This window comes from Hydra viridissima, unplaced genomic scaffold (assembly GCF_058129835.1).
Source record: "Hydra viridissima isolate aposymbiotic clone 2 unplaced genomic scaffold, HvirCarnegie_v1 scaffold_1, whole genome shotgun sequence".
Taxonomy (NCBI): Eukaryota; Metazoa; Cnidaria; class Hydrozoa; order Anthoathecata; family Hydridae; genus Hydra; species Hydra viridissima.
Window position 1 is genome coordinate 34850019 of NW_028324300.1, and position 20521 is coordinate 34870539.

Here is a 20521-nt window from a genome sequence, read left to right on the forward strand (position 1 = left end):
TTCTACTTTTTAAATTTGTTTTCCAACCTTCGTTGCAGCGGGATTTCGTAGAGTTAGTTTATACCGCTAGAAACTTAACTTTTAAGTGTTATTTTAAAGGGAATTAATTTTAAAGATCTGGAAACAAGTTTGGTTAAAAATGCATTCAGAATAGTTAAAACAGCCGCTTTTGTGGTCATGGGTTACTGTAAGCGACGCAGTAATAACGACAAGGGAACTACAATTTAAAGCTGCACAGTCTCCTATCTAAACTTTCACGTACTATAATTTTAACAATCGTTTGTTGAGTGGATAGAAAAATTAAAAATCAATTTTACTAATATTTTGAAAACGTAAACGAGAACGCGTTGCGAAATAGCAATTAACTTTTAATAAATACGACTTAACTCAAACATAAAACGTTCCCGAGTTATTTAAAGAACGGACTTTGTCTTGTTAATGCATATATTATATTAAAAGCATTTTTTTGAATTTTTTTTTTTTTCTCGTAACAATTATGGTTTATGGTTATAAATTTTGTTGCAATTTTTTTCTAACGATGTTATGAAGTTTATGTTAAGATAGTGGCAGCTAATTGATGATATGTATAAATACGTTTAAAATTGTGAGGTTATAGAGAGAACTAGAAATACGGATTGACCAACTTGAAAATTTTTGGAGACCTTTTTTTTATTGCATTTGGTATGGATTTTTCTAATTAGTGTTTACGCTCACACATTCTTCCCGAAATTTTTACATCTCCTGCTAAATGTCTTACCTGAATTTATATATTTAAATATTTTTAACATATATGACATATATAACATATGCTAGTGTATAAACAAGCAGTGAGTTTTTCAATTTGCAATCAAAAGGATTTTTTTAAATTTTCATTTTAAGTTTGATGTTCATTTCTTTCTTAAAAGAAACTAAAAACTTCCTTTTATCATCATCTTATTCTTAAAAGAAAAAAAAAAGAAAAAGGAAAATGATATAAAAATTTAAAATTTAGCAGCTTCACGCATGTGGAACTTTAGTGAGTTGAATATTTCTTTAGATATAATAAATCCCCAAACTCTTAAGCAGGTTTTTTTTTTTTTTTTTTTTTTTTTTTTATTCACGTGTTGACATGTGTCAATAACGTGATGTAATAGTTCAAATAGAATGTAAGTTTCGATATAAGCCATATAATTTACTGAAGATCATACCAAAAATCATCATTGTTATTTCACAATTATAATTATTTGACAACATCCTCCTTGGTCAGACGACGACAATTTATGGAAGTAGTTACAACTAAAGGACGTTGCGTAATTAGTTATTATGGTTTTCATATTTTAAGTATACCTTTTTTCCATTGTATTTCTCGTTTTCTGCAACAGCTGATGTGTGTGTGTGTGTGTGTGTGTGTGTGCTTGTATGTATATATATATATACATACAAGCACACACACATCAGCTGTTGCTATATATATATATATATATATATATATATATATATATATATATATATATATATATATATATATATATATATATATATATATATATATATATATATATATGTTTTAAAAGATATTTAATACTTAGTTGGTTTTAAAAATACAATTTAATTAACATTTATGAGATGTGATTACTCTTTATACTGTCTTTATACTGTCACCTATATACGTCAAAGCGAGAAAAATTATGTAAGGGCGAAATTAAAATTCTTTTAGATTCGATAAGTGGGACATCTTTGAAAAATAATTTATCAATTATTAAGTTTGAAAATCATCATCATCATCATCATCATCATCATCATCATCATCATCATCATTATCATCATCATCATCATCATCATCAGTATTTTATTACATTTTTTTTTTTTTTTTTTACCATTGTTACTTTTATCTATAGAAATAAAATTTTTATTTTTATTTCTTTATAAACTTCTTTCCCGTTCTTTTAATACAATTAAATAAACAATACGAGTTAAATCTGCGGTTTAAAAATATTGCTTTCTATAAGTGATTTTCTAGAGGAATATATTTCACGGATCTAATGGATTTGGGGATATTTCGTCAGATAGATAATCAAATCGAGTTAGAATATTTGCAACTTATTATCAGTAAAATTTTATCTGATCGACGTAATAAAATTATGTTGCACTGTAAATGTAAAACTTCAAAAGTAACAAGAAAAACATTTGTAAACTTTTTATTACAATTTAAAACAAATGTATAAAAAATAATATACAAATTTATAAAATTCTATACAAACATTAACAAATTATACAAGCTCGAATTTTTACAAATGCATTCAAATTTCTGTAATTGAAAATTTTTAAATCATAAATTTCAGTTTTTGAAACTCGCGAAGTGTATTTTTTGTGATAAGGTGAAAACTAAAGATGGTGCTGTAAAATTTCATGTGTACGATAAATCAGTGTTTTAGCAAAACATCTAGCATACATAGATCTCTGAATGAAGTTCGCATGAAATATAATAACTTAAACATTATAATGTAAGTGTATGAGTATATAGTTTTATTTTTCTCCTTTTCTATTCATTTTCTCATTTTTCTCTATACTTTGTCATAAAACTAAAAATCTCCAAAGGGATTTTAGTTTTATGACAAAGTATAGGTTTATGAAAATCAATCGTGAGCAATTTTGTTTGGCTTTATCATCCATGGGTCAGCGTTATTTTAAGGCTTAGTGTAAAGAGACTAAAAAGTGTTCTAATCAAAACGTTGTTAACAATTAAAAAAATAGCTAGCATAGTTGTAAAATTTTACGTTGCGGTTCAATCGCACTATTGTATCTTGTTTTAGCTCAAATAGACGAATAGAAACTATTTACCATTGTTAAAACGGATATCAATTGATTATAATTTGCAAAGGTTTCACCAAAAAAAATCATGTCCGTCTTTAAAATTAGACGGTCAAACAAGTTATAACCAGTTAAACAAGTAATGAGCTGAACGACTCCAGGGTGTTTGTAAAACCGCATCAAGTTTCAGACCTTAAACAGCGATGAATGTAAAGAATGCATATTGGCCTATAAAGATTTTCTAAGTGAAAAGATTTTTAAAAATTTCTCCTTGACGATAAAAACAACATTAAAGATTAACACAAAAATATGATAACTATTTAGTTAAATATCTAATATTAGATAATAGTAGAATGATTTTTTATTTAAAATGTGCTGGCAATTTACAGTACGGAAATGTCCCGATAACAGTCCGTAAAAGTAATTACTAATGAGAAAAAAGTAATTACCAATGAGAAAAAAGTAATTACCAATGAGAAAAATGTAATTACCAATTAGAACTGTAAGTAAGAAAAAAAAAAAAAGCTTCATTTTCAAGCTCTTAAAAAAGTCAAATGTATAACTCACTACATCTGTTAAAATTCAAACTTTTTTAAATGTTCAATTTAAATTACTCGAATTTTTAACCAATAATCAGTGGAAGTAAATATCGAAGATTAAGTTTTAGTACAAAATTCAATGATTTTTTACACTCTCTAATGCTTGCCCACATCTTGCTACGCTACTGCCAACGATCCGAGATGCTCAAGACAAAAGTTTCTTTACAGAAACTTTTTAAATTTTAGCAATATTAATTTATTTAGTTCTTCATAAGAGTAACACCAAGAATATATTATAGAAAATTTCAACGACTCTCTAGATGCAGCATATTGGAAAACTTGTGTTAAGTAATTTAGTACTTAGTGCGAGATAAAGGATTTAGTTTTTAGTTTTTTGTTAAAGATTTTTGCTTGTGCGCCATTTTTAAATGAGAAATGATAAAAAATTAAAAGAGAATCAGTATAATTTTTTGTTCAGCATTTCATGTGTAATTTAAAAAAAAAATCTTAATTAGAGCTATAGAGAAGGCCACTAAGAAGTATTGTAAATAATTTGAATTTTTTCGCTGAGAGGAAATTTATTAAATTTTGTTAAACTGAATGAATTTATTGAGTTTTTTAAATTTCTTTAAAAACTTTATTATTCGTTAATTTTCCTTTTAAAAATTAAAGCATTTTTTAAAGTTCCTTTTAATCGCATCGTTGTGATACATAAAGATCGCGTCATTTCCTTTGTCTGGTTGTGTTGCGTTCATTTTGTTGATACTTTTAAGTCGCGTTAGATCGCCATGTTTAGTGTTATTGTTCATCACAAATGTAACTTTAACTCTGCTTAAAAAACAATTGATTCAAAACTTGCTGGAAGTATTTTCTCAAAGGGTGGTAATTCTTTACTCAAAAGGGGTTTTGGTGGATTCGAGCGTTGATACTAAGAGTTCCTTTTTCTCGTTAAAATGTAAGTAGGTAGAAATAATTTTTTTCTGTCGCTAGCAACTCCTGCGTCTTTTCCACTACAATCGCATTTTGATGTGTGACGTAATTGCTATCGAATCTTTGACGCCATTTCTAATAAATTTTGTAAGCATATGAGCCTCTTCGTCATCATGGTTCATGACGATGGAGGGAATGAAATAATGGGATCATTACGGATTCAACGACAATCAATCATCAGCATTCAACATTGGTGGTCCTCACTGAAATTAGTCAACGTGAAATATTTTTTATAAATTTACCGAAAAGCAGCTGCATTATTAGTTATAAAAGCAAATATTAATATATGCTCTATCGACCAAATTATTGATATAACGTTGCACGAGCCGAACAATGTCTTGGAAATTCCGCTTTCAGACAAACTTGACGTTTTAGCTGGTCACTATGTAAGTCAAGAATTATTCACGTTTTCGATAAATTACGTTAGAGTGACATTGAGTCCAATTCAATTTAGTCTGGGAGCGTACTGAACGGGTTTCTTCTAGACTGTAAATTTCAATTTCTTTCTTTGAAATCTCAGTTTAAATCTTTTTTCTATTGTCACCTCGAATCACCGTTTTTAGTTACTTTTGGTTTTTGACCATATTGATGCTTGATATAAAATTCTTTTATATTTTCATTATGAACAGGAAAAAAAAAATTAATTTAATAGATAACATTCTTATCATGTTTCTTGTTTATCGCACGAATAGTACGTTCTTCTTTTTTAAAAAGAATCGTTGGGTAATGGGGACCAAAATACTTTAAATACGATGTAATTTAAGATTTAAAAAAAAAAATTGCATTCGTAACTAAATCTTTTATAATAATATGAGAGAAAGTGATTATTATTAGCTGTGACTTAATTTTTCTCAATTTATCTCATCTTTTAGAAGTCATAAAAAACTAAAATTAAAGATGAAGTTGAAGATACCCATTGTTATTGCCATTTTCATAAGCTCATTACAAGCAGGTGAGTTCATTTATTGTTCACTGCTACCATCTTTTTAACAATTTAGGACGGTTAAGCAGTCTGTAGAAGTATTGCCGTGTGGCAGCTTAAAATCAGTAAATATGCTCTAAAATCTCCTAAGTATTTTCTGCTTTCTAAATTACAATTAGGGAATTAGTCCCAGCAACAAAAGTTGTCGTAAGTTTCTATTAATAAAAGCATGCTAATGTTTTAAAATCCATTTAAAAGTGTAGGAAAACAAAATTTTTAATCAAAAGAGGCTAATCTACACGATTTTCATAGGGAAATAGGTATTATTGATTATTTCACATGAAGAAATAAAAAAATCTAAAAAGTAAAGGAGTCAAAAGCTATTGCACCCTCCCACTTACCAAAATGCTATTTAAACTTTCCCCCTCCTACTTTTATTTGCGCATTTTTGATCCTTCTAAAAAAAAAGTTCTATCTACCAAATAACTGCATCACATGTATAACAAACGATATTATAATTATTTTTGCTTAATTTACCAGAATGATATTGAATCCCTGTATGCAAATACTGCATTTCATCTTCTAATAAAGAAAAATTAACAACTTGGAGGAGTAGTTCATACTTTTAACAGTTCAACTTTAGTTAATGCCTAATACTTGAAGGGAATTATTTTTCTATTGCAAAGGAAATAAATTCATTATATAAATAGTGCTTTTGAGGGTTTTATTAAGTAGGATCTAGTAGTAGAGTTATTGAGTTCTTATATTTTCTGGAGATTATCTAAATGTTTCTTTTTAATATAAGAAGCTAGGTTGTCTAAAATACTAGTTCCCTTTACCTTGCAATTATTCAGGACCGTTCTGGAAGAGCCTACAAATTTATCTTATTAAAATACTTTAATAATTCAATCAAATTCAAAGAAATTTTGAACGTTTACTTATTGTTGATGAAGCACAGACTCAGCTCACAAAATTTAGTAATAAGTTGTATAATTTTTTCTTACAAATAAAATCACATGGTCACAATTATTTCCTTAAACCCTCAAAACAATAAACCTTGTGAATATCAATTCCTTAAAAGCTTTAAAATTTTTCTCTTTATTCTTCATAATAAGTATTGCAAAAGGAAAAATTTCAATTATTTATCATAGGTTTACATAAATTAGAATTATCCAGAAATTTAAAAGTCCTTTTATTGGTAATTTCCTGTTTCATGTTTGTTTTTTTTATCCTGTAAACTGCTCCTGCATCATGTTGTGTTAAAAACTGAAGCATTAATTATATTTTTAAATTTCATGTACTACTCAAAACATCTAATTCTTTTTTATTATCTTTTACAACAAATTTTCTTAGCTTCAACAGGTCTAATGATTTCTAAGTTTCATATCTGATCATGTATCATAAATAAGTTATGCCAGTTAGGTTATATTATAAATACTTGCTATATGCAGCTCTATAAACTAAAAATATATATTTTTCTATTTTTAAGTGCTAACAGATGATAAGGTTGTATTGATACAGACTCTAAACCAGTTATCTAAACCAGTTGCATCAATAACCTGGCAAAATGTGAAAGCTGATCTCTTTTCAGTTTACTTTATAAAAAAATCAGGGATATATGGGGTTGAAAACAATTATGAAGAAAGGAGAAATTATACAAAACCTCAAGCTTTGATAACACTTGGTAAACATGAGATTATTTATAATTTACTCAATGTACTGTGTAATCTATGTCTAACTTAAGTTCATTAGGTATATAGCAGTTATAAGATATGTAATTATCTATTTTTTTAAATTTGTACAGACTTTAATGCAGAATACAGTTTTGTAACAACACACATGGAAAATGGTTCAGAAAGTGGACGCAATGAACCTATTTGGCTACAAACAGCTGCAAGTATGATGAGTTTTACTAATTTTTTTGCTGTTTATTTTAAGTGAAAATGTCTAGTTTTGTAAATGAAGATTTTTTTTAATCTTTGGCTTTAAGAATTAGTTTTATTTTAAAATTTTTTTTTAAAGCTCCCATACCAGTTGCAAAATCAAGCACCACTGCTGAAGTGTTAATGCTAGACTTTCCTAATGCAAAGTAATTTATTTTGCTATGGTTCCAAGTTTTTAATTTGGCTTTTTTTTTTTTTTTCAGCAAAAATGTTGGTGTTTTGTTAAATGCTTTTCTATTTTTTTTTTATTTATTGGTTATATACTTTTCTTTTTTATAATCAGGTGCTTTTGCGTATCAGTATGTTTTGTTTGTCATTTTGTTTTTTTTTTGCTTTTAAATCACAGCTTAACTACTGTAAACATATTAAAAAAGTAATTTTTTGTATTATTTAAACATTCAAACATGTCATTCATTTAAACATGTGATACATGGCGCCATGTAATTTGTTTTTTGTGTCTTATGAGCATATATCTAGTAAATCTGTATAAAATCTTAATTTTTAACATACTATTGTTCTTTTTAGATACCATGAGTTGGTTGTGTTTAAATTACCGTCATTTAACATAACCAAGACATCCCAAGTCAACACTACTGAACTATTGCTGGATGTTAAAAATAACCAAAAAGTCAGATATGTTACACTAATTATTGATAACTTGGTGAAAGAACAAGTTTTTGTTGTTGGAAATAACTCACTGTTTACATACAATAATATAGGTATAATAAATTTTTGTTATAAAGTATAGTCAAAGTATTTTTAAGTATTTATAATATTTGTTCATATGTGAATACCAATGTTGGCTTGAATTTAAATTTTACCTAGGTTAAAGAAAGTCTTATATATTTAGTGCTGCTTATAAATGATCTGTATCTGATACATAACCAAATAATAACCATGTTTGCAAATGTTAAAAAATATTAAAATTGGTAAATACTTTAAGAGAACAAATATTTTTATCATTGATAATAAGGTTTTCAGGTATTTAAACCTACTTTTAGACCTCATATAAACATAAAAACTTTTCTAAAATCTGGATTCACATTAGGCATTGGTAGTTCAAAAGAATAAATTCTTTTAAATTACCAAATGATTAGAGTAAAAACATCAATCTGCTATTAGCTTGAGAATTCAACAATGGTATTTAGAAAATAAATATGCCTCTCCTTGACATTGTATATAAACAATGTCTGAGTTGTATAGACCTTTAGGTGTCTATACAAGTACTTTCTCTACAAGAAAGAAACATTTTGGAGGACAGTTTTGGTTGGAAATCAAAACTAAAAATAGAAATTTAGTCCATAGCATTTTTGACAATAATAAAACAATTTTAACTTCATTATTTGTTTAAACTTTAGTTAAGTACTAATCAAATTCCAAGTTAAAATTTTGCAATTTTTTTTTTAAGTTAATGATAATCAAAGTATAAGCCAATTTTTTTTGGTGGTAATTAGCTAATATTTTGAGCTTTTGAAATCATAGATGAACTTGATTTAACTTTCTATAAATAAAGTTTCCTGCTTTTTTTTGCACAGATTTTAATATAAAAATATGTTTTAAGTTGTTTTTCTCTTTTTTTTTATGCAATAGCCTACTGTAATTTTGCTCTGGAACCGAACACCAAGTATATGTTTTTCCAGCGAACATATTTGAATGATACTGAGTATTTTTCATATGACTGGATGACAGTTATCCAAACAAAGCCCTTGCAACAGAATAAAAAGCTTACTGGTATTTTTTTTAAAGAAATTTTTATTTGTTTATTATTGTAATTTTTGTTTGCTTTTTTTAATTTTTTGTTTTTTTTACTATATAAATCAGTATCTTTTATTTCATGTGGTAAGGATTATTGTTTTTACATTCTTTATCCTTGTTTGAAAGTTAATCCTAATGATTCTGTTTACTATTAGAAACTGAGATAGCATTATTGTCAGTTGGAATTATAATTGGTATTGTTTTGCTTGTAATTGCTATTGCTTGTTTTCTGTATTATCACAATTCGTGTAAATCTAATGGACTCAAAGAAAAAAGATCACGCTCAGATCTTAGTGATATATTCGATAAAGGTACAACTAAATATTTTGTTGATGCACTTTCAATTAATATATTTTTAAATCTAAAAAAAAAAATTGATAATTAGTTTAAAATGTATGAATCACTGAATGTCTTTAAATATCCCCATAAAGTTGTGGAGAAAAAAACAAAAGAAAAAAACTAGAGACCATTTTGTAACCTTTTTTTTGGTATTGGTTTTCATATCATCATTTGATCATTTGTTAAGAAAAATATTCGTGCAAACTGTCAAGCAATTAGCAAAGTATTTATGTATGAATAGTAGATAAAGTTATAGTAACACTGCTTGGTTGGTACATTCTCTTTACATATGATGGTTTGTGATGAATTATAGATTTGGACCTACAACGTAAAGCCACAATCACTTCAATTGAACATATCCCAAATATGAAGTTCAGTAGCCTTCAAAGTTTTATTGATAGGTTTTCTCCCAATTTAAATGATTCTGTTGGTTTTAGAACAAATAGTGCTAAAAAATTCAGCACTATTAGTTCTCTAACTTATGATGAGTTTAAAGTTCATGCCAAAATCAATGATATCTATAAAAGCGCAACTTTTATACCTGGATTTGTAACGGAAAAAGATTATATAGTTTTGTTGAGTCTGCTGGATGAGGAGGTTGAGCTTTTATGGAAGATGGTTTGGGAAAACAATATAAACCAAATTGTAATGGTAATCCATTTTCTACTTTTTGTTAATATACAAAAAGCTTTTTCAGACTTTATTTTTCAATATTTATTTCTATGGGTGTAGAAAATTTTTGTCTGAAGATTTTGAAGATTCTGCTATCATAAAAAAGCAAAAAATACTTTTCTAACAGTTTGTATAATAAATTGTTTTTCATGAATCTTAAGTGTTATTCAATTTGAGTTGTTGTTTAATATTTTAAACAATATCATTTTATAGAATAAAAAAGGGTTATCAGATATCTTTCCAAAAAAGATTTTGATTTTTCTATTTTTTTTTTTTTTTTTTTTTACCTTTTGATAAAAAATTTGGTTGTTGTTTTAGATAGGACCTTTTAAAGAGAACAAATCACCTCTTTGTGTGCAATATCTTTCTACAGAAGACTCACAAATGGTTCATAACGTGTACAATGTATCTGTAGTTAAAGTTTACAAATCTGCCAATATGGTTTTCAGGACTATTTCTTTGAAATTTGGAGAAACATCACGCATTGTCAACCATTACCAATTTCTAAGCTGGAGATCTGATCAAATTACACCAACTCATCCATCAATATTTATACAATTTGTTCTTTCAATTATTAAGGAAACAACCAATCAGAATTCAGGACCACTAGTATGTATTTTTGAAACAAAAATATATTTTCGAATTCTAAAAGATCTTTTGAAATTTTTTTTCTAGCCATTTATAGTTTTGATATGATAATTACAGTTTAATAATCAGAGATTAAAAAAAAAAGTTAATAGAGCTTGTTGAACTAAAATGTTATTTTCAGGTTGTTCACAGTGCTTCAAGCCGCGGTTGTGCAAATGTATATACTTGTGTTGATGCTCAAATGCGTCGCATTGTTGAGCGAAATGATGTCAATATTCATTCAAATGTCTTAAAAATTCGCAATCAAATCAAATCAATAGAAGAGTTTATATTTGTGCATGACTGTATACTAGAATTTATTCGCATAAGAAGTTTTGAGGACATTCCTATTGAGAATCTTTCCACTTATGTTGAAAAAATTAAAAAGGAAGTTGCAGGTGTTTATATTTTAACTTATCTTTAAAACTTTTAACTTTTGAAGGAAACCTTTTAATAAAATATTGTGTTTAATAATACTAATCTAATATTGTTAAATGTTGTAATCATTAATGTTAATTTTTTGTGCAAAGTTCAAACAATTTGGATTGGTTTTTTTTTTAATTATGTAATTAGTTAATATCATTTTTTGGTCATGCAGTATTTGAATTATTTTTATTGTGTACTTTATCTTATCAAATTAAACTTTTTTTTTTTCTTGTAGATTCTCCTTTTAACTCTGAGTTTAATTTCATTTTGAAGAACTTCTCAACCAATCAAAAGACTTTAGTAGCAAATTTAGATAGTAATAAAAAACAAAACTCTGATGGCTGCTTCAAACCTTTTGATTATAATCGAGTTAAACTTAAAAAACTACTTAATTCCGAGACTTCTGATTATGTTAATGCAAGCTTTATAGATACCTTTTCAAAAAAGAAAGCATATGTTGTAACTCCCACTCCAAATGCCAGTATGGTAGAAATGTTTTGGCAAATGATTGTTGAAACAAATTCATGGATAATTGTAATATTTAATGAGGAATATAAAGAAGACAAGGTAACATAGAAATATAAAATTTCAACTTCCTTTTTTTTTTTTATTTTTGAGATTTTTCAAAGTCTTGAAAAGAAATTGTTATTATTATTTTTTTTTTTTTGTATCATAGAAAATTGAAAAATTTTTGCCAAATGAAGGTACTGGTTTTGCATTTGGTGACTTTTCTTTAAAACTGATGTCTGAGCAGTGTGATAATGACAGGGATGTTGTATTGAGGTGTATAAAACTCACAAATAAGGTAAAAAGGGGCGTAATATAATCAAAATATGTTAATATACACTTTTTAAAATTTTATGTTATATAATAATAAATTGAAATTTATTATTATATAACCTTTTATAATGTTATATAATAATAAATTCAAAATGAAAATGATCCTCAGATATTTTAGAAATGAGAAAAAATTGCCCTAAGAAAAATAAGCAACTCTGCTTTCAACTGATGTGTTCAAACATGTCTCCTTGTACCATAAGTAAGCTCACAGTTGCCTTTCATGGCCATCTTGAAATATTTCCAAAATCAGCAATCAAAAAAAAAAAAAAAATGAGGTTCAAGAACTGATAAAAAACCTATTAAAGTTTTAAAAAGCCTTGAAAAAGATTTTATATTATGTTTTAATGTTATATAATAATAAATTGAAAGCCCTTAAAAAGATTTGTATGGCACACAGTAGGTACCAGATACCAACAACAACAAATATATTTTCCAATAGGATTTGTATTCAGTTCATTTATACATTATGACTAAACCGTTAAAAGAGATCAAAAAATGATTTTCTTTATTTTGGAAACTTTTATTAACTCATCATATTTAAAATCAAGCTGTAAATATGCAATAACAGGTGATGAGGATGAGATACAATAAAAGATGATAAAATTATCATCTTTTATTCTATCTCCCCCCTCTGTATTTATGTCTCTGTATTTAAAAGTATATAGAAAGCTTATCTTAAACAATTTTTGTGAGGATTTCAATTCTGAATCCATTAAACTTAAAAATCAATCAACATTTACTACTCTGTCAAAATATACACTAGTGTTTTTTAGATAAAATATTTGATCTTGTTCCTTTACTTCCATAAGTTTAAAACCATTTACATATTGAAGATGTTTGTAAAAATCCAAGGAATGTTTTGAGGCTTGAGGAAACATAGTAAACAGCTATTGGTCTATCTAAGGCATTTGCTAATGCAAAAATTTCATCATCAGTGTCCCAGATTTTATCATTTTCCATATTTGCAGCTCTGATATATTTCAACATTGGTGTTGATATACTTCAAACCCATTTCTTTATTCTGGTTTCAAATTATTCTGGATAAATATTTTTTCATCACAATTCTAATTTAAAGGTATTTTAGAATAAGGAGAGATTTAGCAAACAGCACTTGGCTAAAACTTTATCATCCAATCAAAATATTGAACAATCGTGGGATTTTCTGTAATTCGTCTTTTTAGTCTTTCTTTTGTTATGATTGAGAAATATTGTAAACTACACATTGAAATTTTTTTTATTTGTTTCGAGCCTTCATGCTCACCAATAAAATAAAGACAATTCCTTGACAGGAACTAGTACAGGATGCAATTTAGGAGATTTTTTGTTTGTTTTTGATGTTGATTTTCGACAGTCATAACCGTTAGCAACATAATTTTTAATATCTTTATTTATATTAAGCCACCAAAATCCTGAATCTAATAATTTCTATGAATTTTGATTTGATTGTTTTCAAGTGAGCTTTTTTTAAACTGGTTGTGTGTTGTTTGATTTTTAACTATGCACACATTTTTTTGGCTAGAAATATTATGAATTAACAACACTTGTAATGAAACTAATAATTGTAACCCCTCACATTTTTAAAAATTTTTTGCCCCTTACATATACCCTTCCTTTCATAGTTTCTTGTAATGTTCCAGATTTCAAGTATTCTACTACTGAAATTTGTCATAATTGAGTTCCTTTAGTGTATTTTTAGATGACAACAAATCAAATTTAAGTTTGTGTATCTATTAAATGCATATTCTTTATGCATTTAATAGATACACAAACTTAAATTTGATTTGTTTATTGAATGTATACTCTTTCTGTGGAAATTTGGTTGGGTTTTATGTCTTTCAAAACAATAGCAAACTATAATATTAAAAAAAAGACAAAATACATTCTGTATTTGTCTTTTTTTAAATATCTATTATTTATTACATTAGGCTGGTGAAGATCAACTGGTTATGTTCTATCAGTATCTCACTTGGCCAAAATGTGAAGACGTTTCGTTTGAATCCATGTCCAGTTTGCTAAACTTCATTCAAGAAACAGATGTTTGGAGAAAGAAACTTAGCGCAAAAAGAGTTGCATTAGTCTCCAGGTTTCTGTTTAAGAGATTTGGTTTCTTAAGCGCAAAAACAGTGTTGTTTATAATTATCGATCGATGTACTTTTTGATTAAAAATTAAATTATTTTTGTTGATTTCTTTATTTTAATTCGGAATTTTAGTTTGGAAGACAGACAACCTGGTGTTTTTGTTGCACTTAAATCTATTGCAGAAGAAATCGAATCCACTGGCAAAGTGAACATTTTCCGGACAGTTTATACATTACGTCAACAAAGGCTAGGGATGATTCAAACGAGGGTAAAAAGTTCTTTAGATTACTTTTTTTTCATTATTATATTTTGAGTTCGATTTCTTGAAAAGGTTTCTGTTTTGCCAAAACATTTACAATGTTGGATTCTGCAAAGTGTTCTAAATTTGATTTTGCTCAAATAGGCTGATTATGCTCTGATATACACGTGTGCTTTGGAACTTACAAAAAGACTTAAACGAACCAACGAAAGCAACGGAGTCAAAGGTGAACAGTCTTTAACAGGAAGCGAACAAAACAATTTCTCACCAAAAGAAAATACTTTTGCTTCGTTGACCTCTCTATCTAACTCCATCGGACAGACGAATTTAGCCTTTAATAATGAAGAGAACCCCTCTGTCCTAATGTAGTCGTTGAAAACTTTAATGCTGACAAGCAACACCTGGTTTTTACTGCAACTAGAAATGATTCTCTGTTTTAAGATTTCATTTCTGACATTTTAAGTTTTGAGTTTACTCTTAATTTTTATGCCGAAAAATACAAAAAATGAAAATGTTTTGTATATACAATATTTACGTAAATATTTACGTCTGAGTCTTTTTTCGTATTTTTAAATAGCCTTAGGATTATGAACGGGTTTTCAAAGAAGAAGAGCGCTTAAATTTTTTTTAACTGATTGTTGCTGATTGCATGGTTGTCACTAGATGTGCATTTTAAATCGTGGTCTGAAAGTTACCCACAATTACATTTTTGGAAATAGTGTTTTTTCTCCAAATAGAAAGGTGCCAATCAAATTACATTTACATTAAAGAATTTTTTTTTAATTCTATATTTTTTTTTACAACAATCGTTAGCAGCAGGAAAAAACTTAAGTAACTTTCAGACTTCAAACTGCTTTTAAATGAATAATGATATAGTTGTCGTTTACTTAAAATGAAGATATGCATACTTGGTATTAGGGATTGCAATCCCGGAGGTCTTTTTCAATCCCGGGATTTCGGGATTGAAAAATATCAATCCCGGGATCCCGGGATTGAAAAGCAGATACAACATCTATATAGTATTAAGTAAAATAAAAACAGTACATTTAACTAAAAATATATTTATTAAATGAATTTAATTTAACATGTTAATTTTCAGAAGTTAATGTTAAAAAATTATGTTAGAGATAAGGAGATATGTTATGTTTTTTGTGCTTCGAAATGTGACTTAAGGAAGCATAACGCGTCCAAAGTTTCATCACCTAAACGGTTACAAATTTTTGTATTGAACAGTCCAGCGGAAGAAAATGCCCGCTCAGCCTCGACACTTGTCTGTTTCACGGTCATTAAGAAAAGAATAAACTCTTTCTAAATAATCGCCACGTGTACCCCCATTTTTAAGTAGTGTGATTTCTTTTTGAATTTTCGATGACAATGTTTCACGTCTAATTGATTGTATTGGTGATTGTCCTTCTTTAATAACACGATCAAGTTCCTCTTCAATACTTAAAGTATTACTTTAAGACTCAGGTGCCATTTCAGATTCCTCAATCAAATCCAGCATGTCAGACTCAACTGATGCTCTTACTAGAGCAGGATTGGAAGCATTTAATCTATCCACCAATTCTACCGAAAGTTTTCGACATTTAAATGAAGAAGGCACTGTAATTATTTCTTCATCGACTTCAACGGAGTTACGACCGTCATGCAGGTATTCCAGAAGTCCACTCATATCGGCTCGGCGTTCATGCATGTGAGTCATTAAAGCTCTACGCATTTCTTTGCTTGTATCATTGTCAACATCATTTAATTTTGAGCATGAAATTAATAGCAATGTCGGCTGTAAATAGGTTAGAATCTCGACGACATATTGCTTCAACCATTGCTTTAATGGGAACTAAAGTTATAATAGTCTCTGATAATAATGTCACTTCATCATGCGACAGAGTTATAGAATTATTTTGCACTAGTTAAATATCAATTAATGATTTTGTATATAATTTTTTACTTTGTAAAATTGTTTAAGCATTAACAGAAGGCTGCTCCACCATGTCTTGCAGTCCATTATTAAAGACAGCTGTTTTCCAAATTTAGCCTTAACATACTTTTGTAAGATATCGTTCTTGGTAGGTGATCGTCTAAATTTTAGCATTAATTTGCGTACTTTTTTAATGACTGGCCCATAATGAACTTCATTTAGTTCAATTTTAGGTCTTACATTTTCATGGTTGTAGTCCAACAAATCTTTCTCAATGTCCTCATTCTCGGATGAATCACTGTCAGAAATTTCATTCTTAAAATCTGGCTGATTTGCATCGAATTCTCTTTATTTATAAAGAACATCAATTACAGCAAGTTGTGTGCCATGAGCAAAACATAATTGTTGGTTAGCAGGCAGCAACCTGCCAACTTTTTTCATAACACTAGCTCTGTCGGTCATTATAGCCACAATGTCGCTGTATAGATCAAGACAATGGTCTTTAAGTCTTTTTTTCTAATAGATCAATGCATTTTTCTACTGGTATTAAATCTGTTATTCGCACTAAACCTAAACTCCAGAACTGAGTTTAGTCCATGAACATTAATATTCATGTAGCGACTATTTCGAAGTGACGTCCATTCATCAAAAGACAAAGGAAATCTCTCCCCCACACAGAATTCCGTTTTCTTGCAAACTTCGATTTGATGAACTAAACCAACCAAACCTAATCTTATTTTTTTCCTGTACTCTACTACATGATTACGAATTATGTTTGCTGACGTTGGTAGATTTCTGAATCCCATAGCAGTTTGAGCGGCACGTAAGTCTGTTGAAGAACAAATTACATTAAATGAAAGCCCGTCAGACGACGTTAAACGAGCAAGTGTAGCACAAAGTGTTTTATCTTCCCTTTCATAAATCGTATTCTGTTAGTGGCTTAGATTTCTTTTTTGGTGGTTTATTTGGTGTGCATTCTCTGGTAATATGAGGTTGGGTTGGAATTTCGACCTTCACATTATGCACCGACAACATGTGTGTATGAAGTCCTTTTGTTGAGCCACCACCAATTTTTAAAATCTTCTTGCAGTTTGGCAATTTACAAATTGCTGTTTGGCCTTTTTCGTCCCGTAGAAAATATTTCCAAACAGCTGAGTTACTTTTAATTGTAAAATCAAAATATGACATGCTGATTTAATTTTTAATTATACGATTCTACCTTATAAGAAAAGCGCTTTTCTTCAGTTTGAAAAAACTGAATATACTAAATAAGCTATTAAAAATTATTAACCATAGTAACTAAGGTATTAAAAAATCTAACTAATTTAACGCGAATATTTTAAAAGTGTTTACATAAATAACTTTTTACAACGTAAATTTGTATTACATAACGAATTATTATAAAATAAATATAAACCGAATATATAATGATACAAAGTCTGGGTATCACAAGCAAGCATATTATCATAATATTTTTAATTGCTTACAAATCTATTATTTAAATCAGATCGTATTCAATTTTTAAATAGTGTATATGCTAACCAACATGACATAGTGCGAAGATTTTCTCTTTTGTTTTTCTCTAAATCAATCCTTTTCGATATCGTATCTTATTATACAACTAAAAATACAATACTTTTTACAATTTTATAATTAATAAAAATTATTTTATTGATACGCAAAATTTTTGTTATTTTTATATAGAGTAAAATGGGGTCAAATGAAATAGTTAAGAATTTTAATTAATTTTTTTTTAAGAGAAAAAGGTTTTTAATTTTTTTTTTAAAGTTGTTGAGGAATTTGAGCTGTATTTAAATATATACAAATCAAATAAAAAAAGTTTTTAGTTTTTTAAGAAACATTTATTAAATTGAAAAAAAAAAGTTATTTCATTCTACCCCACATTCTGGGAGAATGAAATACGCAAATTTATATGTAATTAAAACAACACTTAATTAAAAAAAAACAAAAAGCAACCAATAATAACAATTAAAAAAACAACCCATATTAACAATTAAAAAAATAACCTAATAAAAAAAACTTTATTCTTGTGATGATGTTGAGTTGTAGAGAGGTACTAGAGGCTGAGCTGAGTTGTCACTTTTGCGGAACTTTTTGGTGCAATAAAACTCAGCGCCTTTAACATATCGCTTTGGTATGCATTTTTGACAAAGCCAAACCTTGCATTTAGAATTTTCACACTGGTACCATTCTATATTTTGACTTGTTGAAGCTTAGCCTAAAACTTTACGGCACTTTTTACACTTGACTTGGTTTGTAGCTATTAATGTTGTTGGAGTCGCTGTTGTTGCTTGGTTTATTTGCTGCTCGTCATTAAAGCTAAGCTTGCGTTGTTTTTTAGCTTGCTTTGCTGCTTTTTTGCTCTCAGCATCTTTTAATCTCTCGAGTATTTCAGGTTTATTGAGACACTCCTCTTCGAACCTTGGTGCGTCTACATTTTTTCGTTTTTTTGTGTCAACGAGTTGAATGCGAAACTTTTGTCTGGGCCACTTAAGCACCAATCTTTGTAGAGACATTTTTTAGATTTTTTGGAGCAGGAAGATTACCAGCATCATTGATGCGATTTCCAACTGTATACTGGATTTTTTTCGAGCGGCTCTGAGTACTGAACTATTGCTTATGGGTCTAATGCTCAACTTATGACTCCAAAATATTCCAATATCTCGAAAAATAAGCAGAACGGAAACATAAAATTAACTCCCGAATGTTTAAACTAGTTTATCGTTTAAGTTAAAAGAACGGGGAGAAGCTAAAAACAAATTTGGATAACCTTTTTCTAACATGTTTTAAGAGAGATGGTTCAGAACGTCTTCCGAGTTGTGCATCTAGCGGGTTGTGCATCTTGCAAATCGTGCATATTTTTGTATTTGATCCTTATTCTTGAAAACGCAGAGAGCTGTCGTATCAATATCCTTTGGAAAAGTTAGGGTTTCTCCTTGGTTGAAACTGCATTATGTTTCATGTTACAACTGCCAGAACAAGCTTAAATGAAGATAAAATTGAAATTCTTCACCAGAAAATTAAACGTTCTGAAGATTGGGGTAGGGTAAAATCTTAAGAGTCATTTATAGTAATGTTTCCGAAAATTGTACAGCAGTTTACCATATCTGCTAAATATTTTCGGAACAAATATTCCAATCTTTTTTACCTATCAAACTTCTTTTCAAATCACCACGGAAACGGAATCATCACGAAAACCCTTGGTAAGTATTACAATTCATTTATTGCTGAAATTTTGCAACACTCAAGATTCGCTGAAAATACTTTTATAGTTAAAAGTGAAAATTGATTTCACTAACAAATACAAATTAGAGCTCAGTTAAACTATATCTTGTTCACTTAAAGAACAGTGATAAATTAGATTACATAACTATTAATCTTAATACCTATTTATCTCCAAATCGTTGGATTAGCTTAGTGAAAAACTAATCATTTCTCAGTTTTCTTGTACTTGCTGTGCAAGTTTTAGCATCTTCTAGCGGAATCAAAGAATTACTGCACATGACAATTTTCTGCCAACTTGGCTACTGCCGAAAAACCTGAGTTCAACTTAGCTTTTCTTTTAGCACTGTCAATAATAACGTTCAGTGTACACAAATTCAGCAGTGATAGTTGAAATGAAGCACAGCTTATCAACGGCTTCAGTTAAGATTAAGTTGAGGATGCAGAATGTAAACCACGAGTATATCCCAATTAAGTTAGCTATAACTAATATGTATTATTCCATCAAACACTTTGTCAAGTTCACCTAATTCGAATCAGCCTCACTTATTCTGCTGTCTAGATCAAATATGATGGCTGACTAACGTATCACTGATGTGATTGCCTCAAAAGACTATACCACCAAATGTTGATTAATACTCTTTTAAATTTGATGAACCTTCAGAAATATTTTCATTTCTTACTTTATTTTTTTTTCAAATATAATTGAAAGTGAAAATTCTTTCGAGAAAATTGAAAAATAGTTATCTAAAACATATAAATACAAAATCAAATAAAAAAGCTTTACAGTACTAGAATTCTTCGCTAGATGAGTAGCTGACCTGCTGAACCAACATTTGATGCATCATAAAGATGGGTTGGGGTAAAAACATCAGAACTAATAATTTTGTCAACAGAATTTATAGCATCAGACTCGTTTTTACAAATAATAAAAAAAAACTTTTTTTTAATCTTTGCTTATAAGTAACAATACAGGGTGTTCGTAAAGTCGGTTTAAGTCTTTGATTAAAAATTCTCCTCATTAAAATAATTTATCCATTTAAATAGTAATATATGTTTTAAAGCTTAATTCTAGGAAAATTAATTTCAGAAAAAAAAAGAGCTACCAACTATCTCTTGAAAAGAGAACTAAAGCTGTTCTCTATGCCAAATTCGAGAGTTCTGAGCAAGTTCAGCGAG

The 20521-nt window shown here is 28.4% G+C and overlaps 1 protein-coding gene across 4 annotated transcripts; it reads left to right on the top strand.

Annotated features, from left to right (window-relative positions):
• The first annotated feature begins 992 nt into the window (after nucleotides 1-992).
• LOC149894692 (receptor-type tyrosine-protein phosphatase epsilon-like) lies at nucleotides 993-14737 on the top strand. Of its 4 annotated transcripts, none has more exons than XM_090067948.1 (16): nucleotides 993-1015; nucleotides 5192-5271; nucleotides 6731-6925; nucleotides 7046-7138; nucleotides 7264-7330; nucleotides 7710-7903; nucleotides 8775-8915; nucleotides 9095-9250; nucleotides 9592-9929; nucleotides 10269-10559; nucleotides 10720-10975; nucleotides 11239-11570; nucleotides 11680-11808; nucleotides 13769-13926; nucleotides 14055-14190; nucleotides 14326-14737. In XM_090067948.1, the coding sequence occupies exons 2-16, from the start codon at nucleotides 5217-5219 to the stop codon at nucleotides 14548-14550; spliced, it is 2766 nt and encodes a 921-aa protein (XP_089924074.1). In that variant the 5' UTR covers nucleotides 993-1015; nucleotides 5192-5216; the 3' UTR covers nucleotides 14551-14737. The 4 variants fall into 4 exon arrangements, with proteins under 4 accessions (XP_089924074.1, XP_089924070.1, XP_089924066.1 ...); XM_090067944.1 differs by lacking the exon at nucleotides 993-1015 and adding an exon at nucleotides 4185-4284; XM_090067940.1 differs by lacking the exon at nucleotides 993-1015 and adding an exon at nucleotides 4442-4705.
• The last annotated feature ends 5784 nt before the right edge of the window (nucleotides 14738-20521 follow it).

Bases quoted from the DNA above. Each gene is read 5' to 3' on its own strand.
- LOC149894692 (XM_090067948.1), top strand. From the start codon at position 5,217: ATGAAGTTGAAGATACCCATTGTTATTGCCATTTTCATAAGCTCATTA. The intron at 10,976-11,238 runs GTGTTTATATTT...TTTTTCTTGTAG, and splicing joins AATTAAAAAGGAAGTTGCAG to ATTCTCCTTTTAACTCTGAG. The intron at 14,191-14,325 runs GTAAAAAGTTCT...TTGCTCAAATAG, and splicing joins TAGGGATGATTCAAACGAGG to GCTGATTATGCTCTGATATA.